General features: G+C 41.5%; 1 protein-coding gene across 1 annotated transcript in view; it reads left to right on the forward strand.

The window, feature by feature from the left end:
- LOC309565405 (UPF0462 protein C4orf33 homolog) overlaps positions 1-22,340 on the forward strand; it is a 186,097-nt gene extending 163,757 nt beyond the window's left edge. Inside the window, exons 6-7 of the mRNA XM_082270349.1 lie at positions 9,086-9,291; positions 22,095-22,340. Of these exons, the coding sequence (XP_082126475.1) occupies positions 9,086-9,291; positions 22,095-22,215 (327 nt within the window). The 3' untranslated portion in view covers positions 22,216-22,340. The remainder of the gene's footprint in view (positions 1-9,085; positions 9,292-22,094) is intronic.
- The last annotated feature ends 2,728 nt before the right edge of the window (positions 22,341-25,068 follow it).

Consider the following 25,068-nt stretch of genomic DNA (forward strand, 5'->3'; position numbering starts at 1 on the left):
GCTTGGAGTCATCACTGTGGGTCTGTAATCCTCTCCTCTCTTCCTCTTCCTGTCCAGCAGGAAGTGGAGGGTGTCACAGCAGTGAGATGGAGGCTTGGACAGCAGGGTGAAACCGCAGTGAGATGGAGGCTTGGGCCGCACGGTGGCCGTGATGCTTGTCCACAGGATCTTCCGGCGTATTGACTGACGCGTTTCCGAGCATGCGCACTGTGGGGGGAAAAACAGCGCGCGGTCCTTTTTCAAAGTCGGATGTAAAAGGAAAAGAGAAGGACCAATTTATGTCTTCCGGGACAATGCCCTCTGGTGGTAAAGTTATAAAATTACTATCAAAGTAAACATGACTCTACGTTATAGCTGTATGAGGAACAATGCCCTCTGGTGGTGAAGTTATTAAATTACTATCAAAGTAAACATGACTCAACGTTATGGCTGTATGAGGAACAAGGGTCCCTCTAAAGGTCAAACCAGTAAGAAATAAAAATAAACAATAATATACATGTGATACAATGCATGAAGAGAATAATGCCATAGACAATGAGAGGAAAATTAGAGAAAAAAAAAAAAACCATGGGATGAAATGAGAAAGAAATGATAAATGTGAAAATAAAATTAAATATGAATAAAAATAAAATATAAAAAGTAAATTAAAATAAAAATAAAAATCAAAAATAGGAAATTGAAAATTAAAAATAAAAATAAATGTAAACGAAATAAAGAATTGTATATGATGTATGCATATCATTAACTGAGACTAAATATACAATAAAAAAAAAAAAATATATATATATTTGTATGTGATAATGTAAAATTCTTATGGTACATATTGATACATGTATGTATTTCATATTTTTGATTTTTATTTTAATTTACTTTTTATATTTTATTTTTATTCATATTTAATTTTATTTTCACATTTATCATTTCTTTCTCATTTCATCCCATGTTTTTTTTTTTTTTTCTCTAATTTTCCTCTCATTGTCTATGGCATTATTCTCTTCATGCATCGTATCACATGTATATTATTGTTTATTTTTATTTCTTACTGGTTTGACCTTTAGAGGGACCCTTGTTCCTCATACAGCCATAACGTTGAGTCATGTTTACTTTGATAGTAATTTAATGACTTCACCACCAGAGGGCATTGTTCCTCATACAGCTATAACGTAGAGTCATGTTTACTTTGATAGTAATTTTATAACTTTACCACCAGAGGGCATTGTCCCGGAACACATAAATTGGTCCTTCTCTTTCCCTTTTACATCCGACTTTGAAAAAGGACCGCGCGCTGTTTTTTCCCCCACAGTGCGCATGCTCGGAAACGCGTCAGTCATTACGCCGGAAGATCCTGTGGACAAGCATCACGGCCACCGTGCGGCCCAAGCCTCCATCTCACTGCGGTTTCACCCTGCTGTCCAAGCCTCCATCTCACTGCTGTGACACCCTCCACTTCCTGCTGGACAGGAAGAGGAAGAGAGGAGAGGATTACAGACCCACAGTGATGACTCCAAGCCCCAGCCTCCACATGGACACCGGAAGGACCCATCTTGTCTGCTTATACTTACCTTGATGTAAGTTTTTATTACTTGTTTGCCATATTAAATCGCAGTCTTAACTCAGAGGTGCCTGTTTTCTCTTTTGTTTGTTGCATGTTTGGAGATCGCTTCTGCTCCCCAACAGGCTGGCCTTGAGCATCCAGACTATTTCCTCATCTCACCTTAAGACTTTATCATAGCCTTGATGTGCTACTATATGGACTATCGTTTTTATGTAGTGCTAACAGCTTGCGCCACTTGTTCCATTTTTGTCTGTACTTGGCTCTCTAGCCTTTAGTCACTGAGCCCTACTCTGACCTATGGATTACATTTCTCCTGACACCCCAAAAAAGGGTTGACCTATTTCCTGGAAGTGAGACCCTCTGTCTCTTGGCTACTGTCTGGGCACTCTGACTCCTCAGGAGACCTTCCTTCTCCCCCACTGGGCAGTCTTCAAACTGGGAGCCCTGGGCTATCGTCAGACTTGACTATATCATGACCCTGCACACTTGTATACTTAGCCAGGTTGCAGGTGTCTAACAAAACACAGACACAGAATTGAGTGTTCCGATCCAGAACAGCAGAATCCAGTGAAAGCCAAATGCACAGCTTTCTCTGCCCAGAAACACTAGTCTGAGGCACTCACCCTAAATGCGAATCCTGTGTCACATTTTCCTATATTCTCACAGTGACAAAGCCTTGTACTGCGTTAGGTAGATGTGATAGGACACAATGAGTATAATGTCTGATGAGAATGGTAGGAACATGGAGTAAGCAATGCAATGGTGTGAATGGAAATCAATGTCCAAAATCTTTGCAATTTTTTCTTTATATCTGCCCAGAAGGTACAGAAAATTCCATGATGACCACAGTCCCTCCAAAATAGGTGGAGGGATACATGTAGGCTGAAGCTATGGGCCCCCAATACCATAGAATTACCAATTTGTAATTGATATCTTGTGTCTTAGATTCAATGGAGCCAGAATGTGACAATTGATAGAGGCGTTGCAATTGCACTTCAGAGAGGTCACATTGTAGGTCACGCTCTCACATGGGCCAGTTTTACTCCATGGATATTGGCATTTAATAATTTGTACAGGACTGAAATCATGCGTTATCAAAGTCATTCGAACTGTGTGAGGGAAGACATGGCACGAATAGTGTGTGCTTGAGTAGAGAAAAAGTGCTCAAGTTGTTTATACCATCAGGTATCAATGGCATATTCCCCAAATTTGTCTCTCATGGTAGTAAGCAAGAGCAGCTTGCCAGCAGCAAGGAATTTACTGCAGCTCGCATCTCCGTCTTTAACTTGAGTACCAAAGAAGGCTGGGTGTTCTCCTGGAGGAAACCAAGGAAAGCCTCCAACTGCCTGCAAAGAAACATGGGGGTGGGGGGTTGTGTGAAGTGAACCTGAACGCTTAATTATTTTCCAAAGATTGAGACAGAGCATGGGTTGTTAAGGGAGAACTCCAAGTGGTTAGGCCTCTCAGTGAGTGGAGAAGCCAGGGAGCATGCGATGAATTCCAGGTGACCATAAACTTTTACATGGGGACCCAGATTTTGGATAAGACATAGAAGTGCCAATTCGAGATTCTCTGAATTGCAATACCTTTTTAGTATTGCTAAATATTGGGTACAACTAGACCCCTGGATATTTTTACTCGCCTAAATATGGTCATAGCTATTTCTGGTGTTTGATAATTACAAATTAATTTAGTAAACAAACTCTTAAGGCCCCTTTCACATGGGGTGGATCCGTTTGGATGGACTCTGCTTGCTCAGTGGGTCCGTCCGTCACTGTATGAGCCAAACTGCCCTGATGGAAACGTCCCTAGCTCCACAGCTGGCTATGAATCTGGTCTAATGAGGATGAATCACAGCCTGAAGGAGATGCTTTAATCGATTTGTCAAGATTTTTGAGAGGATTTTTATATCTAAATTCAGTAAGGAAATAGAGCGAAAATTTTGAGGTAATATGTGGTCTTTGCCCTCTTTCAGAAGCACTATGATGTGTGCTCATAGGGCTTCTGCAGGGGTTTGGCTACTCTTGGTGATGGAATCGAAACCCTGAGCCCTCTTGCTGGAAGTGTCTCCTGAATCTAAATCATATACTGTAGTTCTGCATAGTAATTACATAAAAGCAAAGCCATCTTGAAAGTGTGCAAGACTGCATCCTCCGTTTAGGTCTGAAGTTCATGAATGTATCCAGAGGCTCTATGTTTTCTGAGTGCTCTCACCAGCATCCTGCTGCATTTGTTATTATATTCTTAATATCTGTGCGACACAAATCACAACTGTCGATGAATGCGGCGATCAAGCAAACAAGAGAGAGTTTCTCTGAGCTTTGTGAGTCATTCAATGGCTTCTGGGCAACCCTGACGTTTATGGTAAAGTTCAGCAGTTTGGAGTGCAGATAATACACGTTGAAAATCCACCTGTCTCTCTTTTTTAAGTTGGGATCCCCTCGCACCACTGCTTTGTGATCCTCTCAGATCACACCATCACAAACCTCCTCTGTGATGTTCTCAAAAAGTAATGAGTGATGGGTTCAGTAACCTTCCCCACAGATATTATCTAGGAGGTTTTCATTTAGCTCCATAATGTTTTGGCCACCAAATGTGGTAGATGGAGAGTAGCAGTGATCGGAGCATAGTCAGAGATGGTGATTTATTCAGTGGTGGAGTCAGAAAGCAAGTCCAATGTGTGATGGTCTATAATGTGCATGTAGCTATACTCCCTTTCCGAGGCATAGAGCACCCTCCAGCTAAGCGACATAAGGCTTTATGGACATGTTGAAGGAAGACATTAGAATGCAATGCTTTAGAGTGTTTCTGGTAAGTGTCAAGGAGGGGATCGGGGGCTAAAGTTGAAGTCACCTCTGAGAATCAATCTATCGTCTCGGAAGTCAGACAGGCACTCAGGAACAAAATCTATAAAAGTGAGTTGGTGGGCATTTGGGGCACATAAGTATTTCTGATCTGCTCTAGAGCTGTAAGGAAGACATATCTGCCTTTGGGGTCTGCATAATATTTTAAAAAAGCAAGATTCATGGATTGCTTGTAGGGTGCCTCTAGATTTCGCCACTGGAGAATTGAAAAAAAAAGAATTTAAACAAATGTGTTGGTAGTTTTGGGACTTGTGTGTGAAGTGCATCTCTTTCAGAAAGATTACCTGTGCTTTGAGCCTTTTTAATTCTAACCAAAACCTATTACAATTATTAGGGGAACAGAGACCAAGAATATTGTAAAAAAAAACTAACTTGGGCATAGCCATGAGAAGGCAGTTGCAAGGAGCAAGAAATTACTAACATCACCCGCAGGTACATTGTGTGGTGACAAAATGGCTTGCTTCTAAAATGCATAAGAAAGGAATAGCTCAAAAAACAATTAAAAAAAAAAGAACAGAAACCAACAGCATAGAACAAAAGCACCATAGTCACAAGTGCTAGCTAGTTCCAATCCCAGAGTCCAATCCCACCTTGGCAGGCTGGGGACCTACGTCCCTAGGGGGACAAGCTACCATGGGAGGCCGGCCTTTGGGGGTAATATGGGTAGGCATACAGTGTGGGGTTGAGACTGTGCAGGGTTGAGACTCAGGTTTTGTCCACAAAAATATTAGAATTAAAATAATACAGAGGTACCAACTTGGCACCACCAAAGTGCGCTGATAGTCCATAACAATTCTCACTGGAGAATTTGGATCCAGGCAGTAAAAGTCAGAATTGGATGTTGGTGGTAGGGGAGTAGCTATTATAGGGAGTGATGGGTCACAGGACCATCCTGAATAGTCAAACTTCAAACTATATCTTCTGGGTGGTAGGACGTTGCAGATGTAAATTGGGCACTCAGGATGAGTAAGAGCTGCTGTTAAAGAAGAGATACAGAGATGTACAGGTGTCCAGGCCATTAGGTGCCTGTGGAGAGAAAGGTCGACTGAGCAGCCTTTGGGGTGGGAAGGTGGCCAGGAATGAGGTGTAGCAGGGACTGGGATGTCTGTGATGTAGTATCAGTCTGGAAAATCTACAGGTTACAGGTGCAATTGTTAGAGGAACTAGGGTAGATCATCTTACCTTAGTATACAGCACTACATATCTCATTCCCCTTTAATTAGTGATTCAGTGCTGCTGTGTTCAACTACAAATATCGATGCTACATGTTTGTGTTGCTCACAAGTTGTATAAATCCCTCCCCTTTGCATATATACAGTATATATGTTACAATGTATACATATCAACCAAAACAAATCACTCTCTTTTTACATATAAAGTGCTACAATGCATATATTATATCAATCTCCAATTAATAAAGTGCATTCATAAATGAGCAAATCTTGTAAAAAAAAAAATCAAAAAGGTCGAAATAAATGTGCCCACATAAAAATTATTGAAAGTGTCCATTTATAAAAATTCCACTGTATAAAGTGGTCGGTGCTCTATGTGCATAAAGTTCATTCAGTGCTTCAAATCCACCACCGTGAAACACCACCACTCTGGAGAACTCACCAAATGGCCATGACATCTCATTTAGGCTGGGTTCACACTGGTGCCAATTGGATGTGGGTTTCCAGTTCTCAATGGAGTCGGTTCACACAGCTCCAGGATGGCTTCGGTGCAGTTTGCAGAAGGGTCCTGTGCGTCTTCTGGTTCATTTCAGGTCTGAATTCAGCCAAAAATTCGGACCAAATTTGGACCTGAAATGGCACCGGACCTTCTGCTGTGAGCCTCTCTGCACACAGTGTGAACCCAGACTTAAGAGCTAGGTCTCAATGGGCTTTTCCCCAAGGGGTTAAACATCCAGGACTTCTGCTTTACTCTTTCACTCTATATTCACTATTCCGAAAGAATTGGAGGAGAAAGAGCTCTAATAGTGTACAACCTTTTATTAGCTTCAATATGTGGCATATAACATTAGTTAATGTGCTTACATTTCATTGTGCATTTGTCCTGCACCTGGGCTACACACATTATGTTATTGCCGGTCAGCACCACTCTGTGACAGTACGAGCGAGGTCCATGTGTACTCTCACTGCTTCCAGCTGTCACCTCACAGATAGATTAACTTGTTTCCTGTATGCCCCGACATATGTTTCATCGTAATGACGTCCTCATGAGGCATCCAAGGCTAAAGGCTAAATGTAAACCCCCATACGTAGCTCACACTGGTAGCATGAAGAGACTCCAGCAAGGGGTATATCAGTTGCATCAGTGTGCGTCTGGACAAATCTAGGTAAAATGAGAGATGGGCTCTGTCAAAGTATGGTTTGTTGCGCATATGTTGCCCATATGCTCTTTGACCATATATATGTGTAGCTTTCATATCATGTCCATCCAGATATGTATAGTAACTAAGTAGAACTACTTCACTACTGTACTTAAGTACCGAAAGGCGGGATCTGTACTTTCCTAGAGTAAAATTTTTTTCTCCTACTCCCACTTTTACTTCACTACATTTTTTCAATGATTTCAATACTTCTACTCCGATATTTTTTTTTTGTGCTGCATAGTTACTCGTTACTATTATAAAAATTACCACTGCCAGAACAGTAGATGGCAGGTTTCATGAAGCTCAAAACATGTGTATTATCAGTGCATACGAAAATAAAAGCTACTGTATGTATAAATAAAAGCTGCATTTGAAATAATAAAAAACAATATGATGTTCAAACTTTAATAACTACATAACACAGTACTTGTACTTTTACTTTCAGTACTTGAGTAGCAATTTTTTTTTCAAAACTACTGGTACTTTTACTTTCAGTACTTGAGTAGCAAAATTTTTAAAAAAACTACTTGCAATACTTAAGTACAAAAAATGTTGAATACTTTAGTACTTCTACTCAAGTCACTTTTTGATCGAGCACTTCCACTTCTACTCAAGTCACTTTTTAATTGAGCACTTGTACTTTTACTCAAGTATGGGTTTCCAGTACTTTACACAACTGTGTCCATCAGACTCTCAGGGTCCTGTACAGGGGATAGGGTGCCCAGTGAGCCCTGTCGATTATAATGGTGTCAGATGATGACAGGCCAAGGATTTCTTAAAATATTTCCTGGAGTGTGGGAATAATGGCCTTTGGTGCTTTTACCTCTGGGAGTCCCCTGATGCGAATATTGGACTTGCCGCTACAGTTCTCAGAATCTTCTAGCTGGCACAGAAGGGATTCAATCCACTGATCCTGGGAAACACATTTGTTCTTCAGTAAAGAGACAGAGGGAATAGCTTTCTCAAACTTCTGTTTTACAGTTTCAATTATGTTGCCCTGTTGTGTTGTATCTTATTTAACCTGCTCAATATCTTGTTTGAATGCTTTCTCTACCCTGCAGGCAAAGGCTGTCCGGTGCTCAGTAAAGAAGGAATCAATCGAGGTTCTCTGGGGCTGGGATTAAGCCCACCATTGATATAGCCTAAACAGAGTTGCTGTAAACCAGTCGGTATCCCCTGAATGAGCTGTAAATGCAGTGGTGTAAGCAGAGTTGTATAAAGTACTCGAAACCCATACTTGAGTAAAAGTACAAGTGCTCGATCAAAAAGTGACTTGAGTAGAAGTGGAAGTGCTCGATCAAAAAGTGACTTGAGTAGAAGTACTAAAGTATTCAACATTTTTTGTACTTAAGTATTGCAAGTTGTTTTTTTAAACATTTTGCTACTTAAGTACTGAAAGTAAAAGTACCAGTAGTTTTGAAAAAAAAATTGCTACTCAAGTACTGAAAGTAAAAGTACAAGTACTGTGTTATGTAGTTATTAAAGAAAGAAGTCAAAAGTTTGAACATCATATTGTTTTTTATTATTTCAAATGCAGCTTTTATTTATACATACAGTAGCTTTTATTTTCCTATGCGCTGATAATACACATGTTTTGAGCTTCATGAAACCCGCCATCTACTGTTCTGGCAGTGGCAATTTTTATAATTGTAACGAGTAACTATGCAGCACAAAAAAAAATATCGGAGTAGAAGTATTGAAATCATTGAAAAAATGTAGTGAAGTAAAAGTGGAAGTAGGAGAAAAAAATTCTACTCTAGGAAAGTACAGATACCGCCTTTCGGTACTTAAGTACAGTAGTGAAGTAGTTCTACTTAGTTACTATACATCTCTGGGTGTAAGCGTAGCTCTGGCAGTGAGCATCCCCACTTCTCCGTGTCCATCTCCATGCAATTTGTATGCATTTTTGGTGTATTTTCAATAGAAAACAATCAACGGGTTATGCATTTTTTTATGCATTTTTGAAACAGGGTTTGATGTGGCATGCAGGACCTTTCAAAACACACATCACCCGCAGTGCACTAATGTGAAGAGTTCCACAGGATGTGCTTCACAGCTGCGTTTTAGTGCAGCAAAAGTGGATCAGTGTGAAAGAGGTGTTACACTACAAACAAACATTTTTAAAATTTCAATTACATAAAGTTTAGAAGCAATTAAGATTATATCGGTAGACTGATCATTTCTCCATGCTAGATATGCTTATGAACTCTTTTTTAGTTACAACCGTGTGTGTAAATTGATTATTATTACTATAATATTATATTGACCAAATATTATATTGTCTTATTTTAGACAGAGCTGCCACTGGAATTTTCATCAGATGTCACATCAGACTGGGGAAAATGGCACGGCATGGCCCTTATTCCCTGGTCCTATTTTCCTCCTGGAGTTGACATGATGAATTCTTATGCTATCCACGGCTCTGGGATTGGTAGAGTATATGAGTCCTTATATCCAATCCCCCCAGAAGAAATAAGTGAAGGACAAGGGCCTAATTTGTAAGTATGATTATACTTTATTATTTAGAAAAAAAACTAGGAAAATTGAATCTGCTCTACAGTACTTATGATATTAATTAACTAGGCCTATTATCGCTAAGCTCAGCTCTCCTGAGGTCATAGAACTGATACTGTCCTACCGAAACTGGGTGGTTGGCAGGTGTCTGCAAGTAACATAAACAAGGATTTGCTTAGAAAGAATTTAAAGTAATGCACCACATGTTCGTAATAACAAAATTTGTATTTTTTCTTTATTAATATATACAGCATAACATTACCATCAAAGGATCTATTTATCAATGTTTTTACCCAAGATTCACACAGCTTTCCCCCAAGAGTCACATATTTTTGTAATGAATTTTATGTGAAAAATGTGTACGTCTTGGATGGAAAGCGTATGAATCTTGGGTACAAATATTGACAAATAGAGCCCTTGAGTCCAATATACGTACTGTATACAGGACCAGTGCAAGAATTTTTGCCGCCCTAGGCAAAATAAAAATTGCCACCCCCATATGCTCTCCCACCCCCCATCCCAAGTTGCTGAAGGGGTTAAAACCAGTGGCGGCTGGTGCTCCATCGGTTGGGGGGGCGGCAGACGGACCTGGCATTGGACCCGCCCCCCCTCACTCCAGAGTCCAGTCCACACCATATCCCCCCCAGGCGGCAGTTCTCTTACCTTGGTCCTCCGGACGGCAACGGATTTCCCCTCAGTCTCCTCCATGTTCCCTCTCGACGGCGGTCTCCTCCTTTCTCCTCCACCAATAGGATGCCTTCTTCTTTGGCCAATTGGGAAACAGGTCTCAGGACCCGCTTCCTGATCGGCTGGGAGGAGAATCAGTGTGACAATTGGAAATATTCATTTGCTATTGTTACACAACCGGGTGGGCTCAGGGCGCAGTGCTCTACGCCCCGAGCCCACCCTTTTTTGAAGCCTATTAGAGCCTCTGGCTCTAATCATGTGCTTCAAAAAAAAAAAAACCCTCATTGGAATCCATGCATCTAGCGCCCTGCATGTAGATTAGGGGGCTAGACGCATGGATGGGGGCGGACGGGCCAGCCGCCACTGGTTAAAACCCCTTCAGTGACTTACTGTAAGTCACTTACCTCGGGTCAGGCTCGGCTGGTGCCCCCTGCTAAGTTGCGCCCTAGGCAGCTGCCTAGGTCGCCTTACTGATAGCACTGGCCCTGACTGTAAAGAACAGCTCACTACAGTAAAATCCAGGCCTTATCCAAAACTAAAATAAAACATAAAAGGATATGAATAAACATCATGTAGCACTCCAAATCCTACCATGTAATAGAAAATTACTGAAAGCAGAACTACACTACATCTGAGTGCCACAAACCAAAAATGCTATTTAATTTATTTTTATTATTCAAAGTAATCTCACCCATCCATCCATGTCTCTATGTTTGATTTTGCAGAGAAAGTAAATGCAAGTATGCAAAGTAATTCATGTAGCATTTACTTCCTGGAATCCATCTGCCCTTAGCTCAGGCATGCATGCAGGAGGGTGTGCTTAGCTGAGAAAACTCCTCCTCCCCTCCTGAAGACTCCTGAGTCCTGGGTTGTATGACATAATTTGTCTAGGCATGGAAAGCAGGATTAAACTAAAGAAATGTGCAAGAAATGTGACATACTTTTCTATCTATTTACTAATGCTAGCAGCATAAGGATTAAAAATAAGACATACGCAGAAAGAAAAATTTTTCTTTGTTTCAGATAGATTCGTTATGGTACTAATTTTGTTCCGTTAATTCGTTTTGGAATTCATTTTGTTCATTTAATTTAATTTAATTTCTTAATTTTCTAACAAATTCAGAACGTTTCGAAATTGTTGAAAAATAATCGACCGATTAGAATTCTGTGAATAATAGCTGGTTGTTAAAGAGAGGGATGGGAAGCTGGCAACTGGGTCCTTAACAACCAATGACTCCCCAGCTGTCAACGGGCTTCTCAGCTGATAGTTGAAATGTAAACAAAAGAATGCCAGCAATGAAAATTAAAAAAAAAAAACATGTCCCCAATTCATACCATGCCCCTATCCAAGAATGAAGCCCGGCAGGCAAGGTCAAAAACTTGTGTTGTGTCTTTTCTCACTTTTTACACTTTTTTGGTGAATGAGTAGTAAAACTATGTACCCCATGCACATTCACATCAGGGAGGGGGTGGCTGGGATCTGGGGGCACCCCTGTTGAAGGGGGCTTCCAGATTCCGTTAATCAGACCCCCACAACCACGCCCAGGGTTGTGGGGAAGAGGCCCGTGTTCCCATCAACATGGGGACATGATGCTTTGGGCTCTGCCCCTCCCCCCTTGTTGAGGGCATGTGACCTGGTATGGTTCAGAAAGGGGTCATCCACCCATTTCTGGCCTGTTGGGCTGCATGCTCGGATAAGGGTCTGATATGAGTTTTGGGGGGGGGGGGGGGGATGCCACTTTCTTCTTTTTTTTTAATTTTGGCGTGGGGTTCCCCTTAAAATTTATTCAAGACCCGAAGGGTATGGTATGGATTGGCGGGAGGGGGGCCACACTGTTGTTTTCGAAGATTTTAATTGCCGGCATTCTTTTGTTTACCTTTCAGCTCTCAGTTGTTAAGGGCCCGGTGACTGGCTTCTCGTCCCACTCCTTAACAATCAGCTATTCTTCACAAAGAATTTGAATTGGTTGATCATTTTTCGATCGATCCAAATTCAAATTGTTCTGAAAATTTGGAATTAGTTAGAAAACGAATATATGAAACAAAATTAAACGAATCCTCACAAAATTTGTTACTATTTAATTTGGAGATTGGATAGGCTCGAATCTCCGAATAACCAAAAATTTGTCCGAATTCACATTCGGACCGAAACAAATTGCACATTTCTATTAAAAATAGTCATTGTTGATTGAGAGAATGAAGTTCCACTTTAACCACTTCTGGACTGGAAGGATTTGCCCCCTTAATGACCAGGCCATTTTTTTGCGATTCGGCACTTCGTTACTTTAACGGACAATTGCGCGGTCGTGCGACACTGTACCTAAATTGATGTCCTTTTTTCCCCACAAATAGAGCTTTCTTTTGGTGGTATTTGATCACCTCTGCGATTTTTATTTTTTTGCGCTATAAACAAATAAAGAGCGACAATTCTGAAAAAAAAACTATATTTTTCACATTCTGCTATATAATACCCCCCCTCCCAAAAAAAAATTTAAAAATAAATATTTTTTAACATTTTAGGCCAATTTGTATTCTGCTACAAATTTTTGGTAAAAAAAATAGCAATAAGCGTATTTTGATTGGTTTGCACAAAATTTATCACGTCTACAAACTAGAGGAAAGATTTACGTCGTTTTTATTGCTTTTTTTTTTTTTTTTTACTAGTAATGGCGGCGATCTGCAATTTTTAGCGGGACTGCAACATTGCGGCGGACAGATCGGACCCCTAACTGACATTTTTGACACTTTTAGGGGGACCAGTGACATCACTACAGTAATCAGTGCTATAAATATGCACTGTTATTGTAATCATGACAATGGCAGGGAAGGGGTTAACACAGTGGGTGATGATGGGTTAAATGTAAGACTAGGGGAGTGTTTCTAACTGTATGGGGGTTGGGCATGTGAAATGATCACAGAGACCTGTGTTCCTATATAGCAGGGTCACAGGCGCTCTGTGAACATTCCAGAGAGAGGAACGGTCAGCTGTGTTTACAACAGCTGCCCGTCCTTCTCTCTCAGCGGGGAGCGATTGCGGATGGCTGGCGGCAATCAGAGCCGCCAGCCCCTGCGCATCGGAGTCCCTGCTGCTGAGTGGCGCGCAAGAAACGTATACCTACGTCGATTCGCACAGGAGGGGCTGCCTGCCGCAGTAAAACTGTGGCGGGCGGGCGGTCTTTAAGTGGTTAAAGAGGTATTAAACCCAAAACCAAAAATATATTATATTGCAGCTTTCAAATCATTAGTGATGTGGTGGCTTAATCAGTTTTATTTTCTCTGTTTTGCTTCCCTCTGTTTTCACCTGATGATCTGGCCAGCAACACACCTTCTATATTAGTCAGACACAACTCTGGAGCAATTAGAACTGAAGGCACAGCAGACTGCAGCATTGTCAGTCTGGGGGGAGAGTAGTATTAAATGTATTAGAAGATTTAGAACCACTAACAAACTGAAGCCAAATTCCAGTTCACACTTTAAGCCCCCGTTCACACTGGGGCGACCTGTGAGGCGACCTGGTCGCCTCACAGGTCGCCGCAGGTCGCCTTCCATAGGGAAGCTGCGGACCCGTTCTGATAGAAGCGACACAAGTCGCTCCGACTCAGAAAAAGGGTCCGGAGCTTCTTTGGGGCGACCAGGAGGCGACCGCCATAGACTTCAATGTTATGAAGTCCGTGTCGGCCGCTCCGAGGTCGCGGCGCGCTGCTCACACCGCGACCTCCGAGGTCACGGTGCGAAGTAGCGTCGCCCCAGTGTGAAAGGGGGCTATCAGTTACAGCAAATTTTTTTTTTTTACCTTTTGGGATAAAGGTTCTGCAGGAATACATAAAAGCTGGTTATTTGAATCACCCCTGCCAGTGTTAAGTGTTTTTTTTCTCACCCATATATCATGTAAATGGATACATTCTGCTGGAGAGTTGGTGCTGTGAAAAATAACAGACTTGCTGGCTGGATCACCAGATGAAAATAGAAGAATAAAAGCCCAAAAAATAAAACGGATGCAGCCATCACATCTAAGAATTGGTAATCTGCAACAAAATAAATGTTTGCTTTTGGGTTTATTACTGCTTTAATGTAAATTTACCCACATATGAAGTGAATACATTACGTTACACAAATCTAATTGAATAAGCGTAAAATAATCAAGCCCAATTGGATTTGGGTACTTGCACATTATACTGATGTATGAACATCAGATTGGTTGCAGAAATTCCAACATAAAAATGAGAGGATTGGCTGTATAATATAGGTGTGTATTTACATGTATGTGTACACGCAAGTAAAAATGTGTCTAGCGTTAATTCTTGGGGTGTAAAATTATGTCTAGCGACACAGATTTTTGTATAAAACAAAGACTGCTGTGTTAATCATAGTGACAGACCGCATTATACACTGTATGTGCATAAATACATAAAAGAACATCCAAACAAGTGAAAAATCAGTATACGTAATCCATATGTGCAAAATGAATCAATTATTTAAATTAGGGGGAGTTCATATAGAATCTAAAAAAGTCCATCAAAGATATAAAGTGCTCTTGTGCAGAAAAGTTTTTTAGTACACTTATGTGTTTATCAGAATTCAATGCTCCAGCTATCTGGGTGCCTGCATGGGACTTTGAACTCTGAATTACCCTACTACACCATGAGTACCTCCTTGTCTTTCTCTCTGATTGAGCTCACTGATGACCTTCTTGGTATGAGACAACCCACCCTAGAATCCTGGCTCATGTTATCCATCCATCCCATGAGGTTATTGGCATAAGATGCAGCCTGACTCCCATCCTGAAGTCAAATTAGCTGGTAAGCGGCTTGTGAGTAAGGCTCCATGTACACGGGACGTTAGAAAAAACGTGCTGCAAAGCTAGTTCTGACGCCGCGAAAAAGCAGCTGTTAAACGTGCTTTCAGTAGCTTTTTCCATTTGCGTTATTGCACGTTTTGCCACGTTGCTTTTAGCAGCGTTTTTTCTGCCTCCATTCAAAATCAATGGTTCCCTATGGGAGCCTATTTAAATGAATGGAAGTCGCACCGCAAGTCGGATCCGACTTGCGGCGCGACTTGCACTGTGAGAATCTTGAGGGGGAACTCCATGCCAAAATGGGTAAAAACTGCGTGGGGGTCCCCCCCAGGTTCCAAACCAGGCCCTTCGGGCCACATGCCCTCAACATGGGGGGGTGTTGGTGCTTTGGGGCAGGGGGAGCTCTGCACCCCCCACCTCAAAGCACCTTGCCCCCATGTTGATGGGGACAAGGGCCTCATCCCCACAACCCTGGCCGGTGGTTGTGGGGGTCTGCGGGCAGGGGGCTCATCGGAAATTCTTCTTCTTCTTCTTCCCCCACACAGTTTTTTTCCCCCTCAATATTCTCACAGTGCAAGTCGTGCCGCAAGTCGGATCATCCTGATCTGACTTGCAGTGCAACTTCCATTGGGAGTTCTATAGGGAACCATTGATTTTGAATGGAATAAAAAAACTTATAATGTGGCTGAACGTACGTTCATCACGTTGGTCACTTTTGGTCACGTTCGGCCGCGTTTCTGCGTTTGAAACGCCGGAAAACACACGTTCGAACGCAAATAATTGCGTTCCAAAAAACATCCCTGAACTCAACTGCCTGCAAATGACTGTAAACGACCCTGTGTACATGGACAGATAAGATAACATAGAGGAGGGTTCAGGAGCGTCTGAAAAAAATGCCCAACTGCTCCTAAACGGCCATTTACAACGTCCCGTGTACATGGAGCCTACGGTGTGCACTTTCTGGGAGTGAAGAGGTTTTTCATTCACGCTGGGACATTGAATTTTGCTAAACACATAAGTGTAATAATGAACTTTTCTGCACAAGAGAACTATGTTTTTGATGGACTATTTTTGGATTCTATATGAACTTTCTCTAATTTATTTAATTGATTAATTTTGCACACATGGATTATGTATACTGATTTTTCACTTGTTTGGATGTTCCGTTATGTATTTATGCACTTTTTATGGATAGAGCAACATTTTCCGTTTGAATAGTTTTGGTTATTGTTTATGTGGACATATTGTGAGTACAGCTATCACTGAGTAATTTCTGTATTAACCAGTTCCCGACTGCTTACGTTATATTTACTGTGGCAGGCTGGCTCGTACAGGCAAAACGACGTAGGTCTACGTCGCTCGCCTGGGAGGAACTAGGGGGTGAGCGTGCGCCGCCGCCGGCGCGCTCTCGCCCCCGATTGTCAGTGGGGAAGCTGAGGCACGGGTCAGGTGGCTCTGATTGCCGTCTGACACCCACGATCGTTCCCCCCAGAGAGAGAAGGACGGTCGGCTGCTTGTAAACACAACTGACCGTCCTTCTCCCTGAAATGATCACAGAGCTCATGTGATCCTTCTATATAGGATCACATGTGGTCATCTCAGAAGCCACGCCCCCCCCAAGTTAAAATCCCTCCCCTAGGGTCACATTTAACCCCTTGATCACCTATACTGTTAACCCCTTCCCTGCCAGCGTCATTATTACAGTAATAGTGCATATTTTTAGCACTGATTACTGTAGTAATGTCACTGGTACCCCCAAAAGTGTCAAAAATGTCAGTCAGGGGTCCGATTTGTCCGCCGCAATGTCGCAGTCCCGCTAAAAATCACAGATCGTCGCCATTACTAGTAAAAAAAAAAAAGAAACAATAAAAATGACATAAATCTTTCCCGTAGTTAGTAGACGCAATAACTTTTGCGCAGACCAAGCAAAATACGCTTATTGCGATTTTTTTTTTTTTTACCAAAAATATGTAGCAGAAGACAAATTGGCCTAAAATGTTAAAAAATGTTGATTTTTAATTTTTTTTGAGAATGTTATATAGCAGAATGTAAAAAATATTGTTTTTTTTCAGAATTGTGGCTCTTTTTTTGTTTATAGCGCAAAAAATAAAAATTGCAGAGGTGATCAAATACCACCAAAAGAAAGCTCTATTTGTGGGAGAAATGGACATCAATTTTATTTTGCACGACCGCGCAATTGCATGTTAAAATAACGCAGTAAACGAATTTACAAAAAATAACGCAGTGCCGAATCACAAAAAAATGGCCTGGTCATTAAGGGGGCAAATCCTTCCGGTCCAGAACTGATTAAGGACAGGTAGTGATGGAATATTTCTTTGAAGTTATTTACTAATTAATTTGGCCCACTGTTTCATTTAACCACTTAAGCCCTGGAGGATTTGGCTGCTCAAAGACCAGGGCCTATTTTGTGATTCGGCACTGCGTGACTTTAAGGGACAATTGTGCGGTCGTGCGGGGCTGTACCCAAATGAAATTGACGTCCTTTTTTTCCCCACAAACAGGGCTTTCTTTTGGTGGTATTTTATCACCTGTGCGATTTTTACTTTTTGCGCTATAAACAAAAAAATAGCGACAATTTTGAAAAAATAACAATATTTTTCACATATTTTTATATGAAATTCCCCCCCCCCCAAAAATGTAAAAATCTACATTTTTTAACATTTTAGGCCAATTTGTTTTCTGCTACATATTTTTGGTAAAAAAAATCGCAATAAGCGTATTTTGATTGGTTTGCGCAAAAGTTATTGCGTTTTCTAACTATGGGAAAGATTTATGTCATTTTTTCATTGTTTTTTTTTAAATAGCAATGGCGGCGATCTGCGATTTTTTTTGCGGGACTGCGACATTGCGGCGGACAGATCGGACCCTTCGCTGACATTTTTGACACTTTTGGGAGTACCAGTGACATTACTACAGTAATCAGTGCTATACATATGCACTGTTACTGTAAAAATGACACTGGCAGGGAAGGGATTAACTTTATCAGTGATCAGTGGGTTAAATGTATCCCTAGGGGCGTGTTTCTAACTGTGGGGGGGCGTGGCTAGTGATGTAACCACAGAGACATACGATCTTACATAGCAGGATTGTGTAGTCTCTGCAGTTAGATCAGGGAGAATGACAGGCGGCTTTGTTTACATCAGCCGCCTGCCTTTCTCCCTCTCCAGCGGGAGATTGCGAGGGACCGGCAGACATCGGAGCCGCCGGTCACTCGCGCAGGGATTTCAGGGAACGAGCGGGGGTGGGAGCGTGCCTCCGGCAGTGCGTGCTAGCCCCCTAGAGGCTCCTGGGCGAGCGACGTAGCCCTACATCGGTTTGCCCAGGAGAGCCAGACTGCTGCAGTAAATAGTCGTGTGGCGGTCGGCAAGTGGTTAAAATTGGCATTTAATACACCCGCTCTTCAGGCATTTTTGTAAAAAAATTAGCACATAGTTGAATCAGTAATACAGAAAACAGTGCAGTCAAAGCAGAGCTAGGTAAAAAGACCTAATAGCCCTTATGCCACTTCTACTCATACCAGTGATTGTTCATTGAGTTTCATGTACTATTTGACTACACAACATGGTACCAAAGCTGCACAGGCCACATTTTGCTGAAACTGTCTCTTTGCTAGTACATAAATGATGAAATACCAATTTTAAAAAGTTGAATAGTTGCATACTGTTGCGCCATAAAGCGTGCCAAGCCAACAATCCAAGATGATTTCTTTGTTAAATAAGTGACAATGAAATGAACAAAGGGCAGCCAGTCCTTTTACGGGCCAAAAGATCTCCCCCTTCCTTGGGACTTAAAGTGGTCATAAAGATTTAAGTTTTTTTTTTTTGTTACCCTAATGCATTTTCTGCAATGAGGTAAAAAATTGTCCACGGTCAGCATTCCCTCAGCCTCCCCAAATGTATAACAATAAATAAATATATTTCAAAAAGTGTCTGTGCAATCATAAGCTGCTTGCTGCAAATAAAGTGCTAGTGCTCTTTAGATAATGTGAACTCAGTGTTGCAGCGCTGCTTAAACAATACGTATGGTAAAATGAATAAATAATCTACTTGCAACAATGTGCAAAAGTGCTGAATATACAGTGCAAATTACGCAAAATCATGTATAAATAATTCAAATTCAAACATCAAAATTCATATAAATTATAAAGTCCATTTAAAGTCCATTAAAGTGCAAAATAAGGTGCTCCTGTGCTTTCTCTGTGCGTGAAAGGGGATGACCCCCCTGTGGTTTTCTACTTACCACAATGCGCTTGGTAGGAAGCATGTAACAAATATAATCCTCATAATCTTATACCGTGCAAATTACAAGTATGATGTGGCAGTCCGCTCAGCCAATTGCTAGACGCGTTTCGCTGTGAATCACAGCGTCATCTGGAGCTACAGAACACGCTGTGATTGACAGCGAAACGCGTCTAGCAATTGGCTGAGCGGACTGCCACATCATATCCGGCCGGTGGAGCGCACGCTGCGGGAGCAGCGAACCACCGTGCCGTGTCTTACATGCCTACATTTATATTATAAACAGGCAAAAAATTTGGGGGAGCATACCCATGTATTTCCAAAGCTGCTGCAGCTATGAACCAAAAGACATGTATATTAAAAAAGAATAGCGCGCAAATGCAAAAGAAATTACTACCAAATCTCAAGAGTCCATAAATAAAAATGGGGGTTTGGTCCCACCATATGGCCATATCGTGCTCAAGCCCACTACTGCGTCAAAGTACCCCATTATCAGTGGGTCCTACACTATCCATGAAAAAGAGATGAATCCAGCCCTTCTAACCCTTGGAGACAACACTCCTTGCTGGGAAAAATGTGCAAATGCACTACAGGGGACTCCTCCTATATTCATTTGATGGTGGACACTGATTGAGTACAGGTGTATGTGGGGGGCGGGGAGGGCTGCTCAACCTCGATAGTCTGGTCAGACTGAATAAATAATAAACAGGCAAAAAATTTGGGGGAGCATACCCATGTATTTCCAAAGCTGCTGCAGCTATGAACCAAAAGACATGTATATTAAAAAAGAATAGCGCGCAAATGCAAAAGAAATTACTACCAAATCTCAAGAGTCCATAAATAAAAATGGGGGTTTGGTCCCACCATATGGCCATATCGTGCTCAAGCCCACTACTGCGTCAAAGTACCCCATTATCAGTGGGTCCTACACTATCCATGAAAAAGAGATGAATCCAGCCCTTCTAACCCTTGGAGACAACACTCCTTGCTGGGAAAAATGTGCAAATGCACTACAGGGGACTCCTCCTATATTCATTTGATGGTGGACACTGATTGAGTACAGGTGTATGTGGGGGGCGGGGAGGGCTGCTCAACCTCGATAGTCTGGTCAGACTGAATAAATAATAAACAGGCAAAAAATTTGGGGGAGCATACCCATGTATTTCCAAAGCTGCTGCAGCTATGAACCATTTGCGCGCTATTCTTTTTTAATATACATGTCTTTTGGTTCATAGCTGCAGCAGCTTTGGAAATACATGGGTATGCTCCCCCAAATTTTTTGCCTGTTTATTATTTATTCAGTCTGACCAGACTATCGAGGTTGAGCAGCCCTCCCCGCCCCCCACATACACCTGTACTCAATCAGTGTCCACCATCAAATGAATATAGGAGGAGTCCCCTGTAGTGCATTTGCACATTTTTCCCAGCAAGGAGTGTTGTCTCCAAGGGTTAGAAGGGCTGGATTCATCTCTTTTTCATGGATAGTGTAGGACCCACTGATAATGGGGTACTTTGACGCAGTAGTGGGCTTGAGCACGATATGGCCATATGGTGGGACCAAACCCCCATTTTTATTTATGGACTCTTGAGATTTGGTAGTAATTTCTTTTGCATTTGCGCGCTACATTTATATTATGTTTGTGAGTATATTTCTTGACTGTTCTACTAAAATTGGTTAAAATGTACTTCACTATGGATGGTTCTTTTTCTCCATGAGGGAAGTCTGGGATACTTATACCATCAAGGATTTTTCCAGCGATATCACGGATTCTAAGCCTAAGATTATGAGGATTATATTTGTTACATGCTTCCTACCAAGCGCATTGTGGTAAGTAGAAAACCACAGGGGGGTCATCCCCTTTCACGCACAGAGAAAGCACAGGAGCACCTTATTTTGCACTCTAATGGACTTTAAATGGACTTTATAATTTATATGAATTTTGATGTTTGAATTTGAATTATTTATACATGATTTTGCGTAATTTACACAGTATATTCAGCACTTTTGCACATTGTTGCAAGTAGATTATTTATTCATTTTACCATATGTATTGTTTAAGCAGTGCTGCAACACTCCCCAAATACTTACCTGAGTCTAACCTTGATCCGGCCCTATGCCCGAGAGCAGCAGTGCTGCTCTGTTTCTCTCCTCACAGGACACCAAGGCCGCAGTAGGAATCATTGGCTCCTGCTGCTGTCACATGAAGCAAGAAGGAATGACCGCACTTCCGATAAAGTTGAAAAACAGAGTGTATTTATTCCAGATCAAACGAATGGCAAAATATAATACATACACACTGTGAGTGCTGGACAAAACGGTAGACGCGTTTCACGACTAGATGTGTCGCTTACTCGTCCTGCTGCTGTCAATCAAACCTGTGAGGAGAGAGCAAGGAGTGGTCTGAAGGATTGAGCCAGGGGAGGAACCAAGCCCCCTGGCTGGAGATCCCAGAAGAGGAGGTTCAGGCCACTCTGTGCAAAACCATTGCACAGAGAAGATAAGTATACCATGTTTGCTTTTTTAATTGAAAAAAAAAAAAAAACTGAGCCTTTACAATCACGTTGGGTCTAATACAAAGGTCTAACGATTTAAAAGTGTCACAGTCAACAGGTTTTTAATTATTTTACTGTTTGAGAATCATATATGACCAGGATCAGTAGATCAGTGGCACTTTGTGGAGGGCCACCTAACCCAAGTCTAGTGGCTCCACGAAGGACTTCATTTTTACTGGTAGAGGATTCATATCCAGCACCTCTCCCCCACCTCATCTTTCATTATTATGTGAGGATGTGTAAAAAATGGATATCTGGATCAAGTGGCAAATAGCCAGCACTTCAGAGACGGTAATGAGTTTGTAGAAATCTGTTGAAGATCTGGCTACCCAACGGTTGCATCAAGTAGCTGCGTCTTTAGGCATCTTAATAGCGGTAGAGAAAAAGACAAAAAGCACTTAAGATCCAATGCGAGCCTATCAAGTCCAAATACAGAGAGAGCTGTGAGGCTTTCATCTTTTTTCACTTTAATGATATTTGTTTATATTTGCAGTCATCGTCTGGAATATTTCAAAGCATTCAAACTGAAATGGATCATGGGAGAAGAATGGGAGCAGCCCTCGTCTTGCCTCTGGGATTCTATTCCCTGTAACATTCCTGTCTCCTCTCTATAAAAATAAGATAAATTAGAAGAAAAATAAATTCCTACTGGCATTTAGCATTTAGCAAATCGCTTATTCTTTTTCATTACTAAAGCTCTTTTGATACTGCAAATTAATAAAATGAGCTTTTCAGCATTGCTCATTTCCATACTTTTTATTTGACTGCCAGAGCGATGTCATAGTTTAACAGATTGGTTGTTCTCACTTTTACTTGTTTCATGAAATATATAAACATAAATTCTGTGATGTGGACTTCATAGTAGCAGACATCTTCCCGATACATAACTGGGAATAAAGTGATAACTTGGATGTTTTACATTTTTTAAAGCTTTTGAGCAATTGTACACATTTCATTTTAAAACTTGTATAGAAAAGGTTGTACTGTAAAAAAAAGAAAATCACTTAGAAAGGTGAAAGGTAAAGTATATAAGTGGTGTGTTGGTAAATGTGAGAATTATTTGTCACCTCTAACTACCTTAGCCTGCTGCACAATGTGCTGTCTAATCAGACTGAAATACCAGGGTTTTATACACCCACCTCTGCTGAGTAGTGCCATCGTGTTCCTTAACTCTCTGTCCTTACAAGTTCCGGAAAGCTGGCAAATAAATTACACTGCTACAAATCCGTGATCTTTGTAGTTATTTTCCCAATACGAGGCCTACAGATAGATACATTAGCTGTTAACCACTTAAGCCCCGGAAGATTTTACCCCCTTCCTGACCAGGGGGTATTTTGCGATTTGGCACTGCGTGACTTTAACGGACAATTGCGCGGTCGTGCGACGCTGTACCTAAACAAATTTGACGTCCTTTTTCCCCACAAATAGAGCTTTCTTTTGGTGGTATTTGATCACCTGTGCGATTTTTTGATCATGCGCTATAATCAAAAAAGAGCGTCAATTTAGCAAAAATAACAATATTTTTCACATTTTTTTTATATGAAATTCCCCCCAAAAAAAAGTAAAAATGTAAAATTTTTAAAACATTTTGGCCAATTTGTTTTCTGCTACCTATGTTTGGTAAAAAAAATCACAATAAGCGTATATTGATTGGTTTGTGCAAAAGTTATTGCGATTACTAACTAAGGGAAAGTTTTTTGTCATTTTTGTTGTTTTTTTTAACGAGTAATGGCGGCGATCTGCGATTATTTTTGCGGTACTTGCGACATTGCGGCGGACAGATCGGACCCTTGACTGACATTTTTGACACTTTTGGGGGTACCAGTGACATTACTACAGTAATCAGTGCTATACATATGCACTGGTACTGTAAAAATGACACTGGCCGGGAAGGGGTTAACTTTATTAGAGATGCAGTGACTATGTGTGTCCCTAGGGGCGTGCTTCTTACTGTGCAGGGATGTGTCTGTGTGTCGCCCGCTATTGGCTCCCAGGCTAGTGACGTATATATACGTCACTTTGCCTGGCCAGGGCTGACCGCCGCAACAAAAATAGTCGAGCGGCGGTCGGCAACCGGTTAATCCTCACCTTGTAAAACAACCCATTCGGTTTAAAATAAAACTACAAGGAAAAACGTTTGTGTATATGTATGTCGGTCTCTTGGGACCACGGCCTTCATCTGGAAGCAGCGACCCAGATGGTTGGGAACAGCAAGCCAGTGCTGCAGCCTAGGCAGTAAGAGAGAGAGCCTTCAGTAGATGTGTGTGGACTCATCCGTAATTGGCAGTGTCCGGTCAGTCTGGTGACAATCAGGAGATCACTCTCATCAAAGATCCAGCTGGGCTGCGGCACCCAGGAGTGAGGAGCCTAGCACCATTCCTTGAGCACAGTATCTGCAGGAGCCTGCTGATGGGTCTGCACATCTATTTCTTGAAGCCTAGTATCGCCCAAATTGGTGAGCAGGCGGAAGCCCATCCTCTTTACACCCAAAGACACTGCATGCAGCCACCTTTACTTTGCCCTTATCCTCAAAGCTCTATAAAGAGACACTTACGATCACAATTGCACTGTTTGGATGTCTTCACCCAAAGGTTACTTTGGGCCCCTTTTACTTTACTAGCTAGGTGAAGATACAAGACACCTGCATCAAGAGAATTCCTTTGTCCCCCCCTACAAAGAAAGAAGCGTTGGCCATTTGACCAGCCCCTATTACCAAGGAAGTTTCTTAGCAACCAGGTCATATACTTTGTGCACCACTTATCCAACAGTGTTGAGTGTTCATGTTTGTGGGTTGTGGCGTCAAGAGGCAAAAAGGAGTAGTCTGACAATAAACTGGTCATTCTCCTTCCCTTTTCTGACCTGTAGCCATAGGCCTTGATCAGGTTATTGTACTAATTAATACACAGTGCTGTCATTTAAACGTGTCATAAACTCTTCGAACTATGTGCAATTGCACTATTTTCTGTGTCTAATCAACCTGGTCAAATACTGTTTATATGACTGCTGCTGTTCACCACAAAAAATATATTGACCTATTTGTGTTACATGAACCACCTCTACCAAAGCGCTGTCATTAACTCAAATAACATGTGATCCAATATTACTCTGTATAGCTGGTTATCATAGGACAAAATTGTGTAAAATAAACAAACAGTCCCTTATATTCAAAAGGTCATCATAAACTGTGTTCTTCCATTATAAAGTGCTCCATATGGCAAATAAAGTGCTCTGTGCCAATATCACTCTTTAGTGCTGAACAAAGTGTTCTGTGAAAACACTGTGCTTCCACACACTAACCTTATCAAATGGACCTAAAAAGTCACAACATGCTTATGGGAAACAACCCTCCTGGATGTTCTTTCAGCAAAATTCAGCCTTTCCACCCCCCCCCCTTTTTTTTTTGCTTCAGCTCAGTTCTCCTCTCTCACTCACTAATTCATCCTTAGTACTCGTATGCCTCCAATGTT

Source organism: Pelophylax lessonae, assembly GCF_965119305.1.
Source record: "Pelophylax lessonae genome assembly, chromosome: 1".
Lineage (NCBI taxonomy): Eukaryota > Metazoa > Chordata > Amphibia > Anura > Ranidae > Pelophylax > Pelophylax lessonae.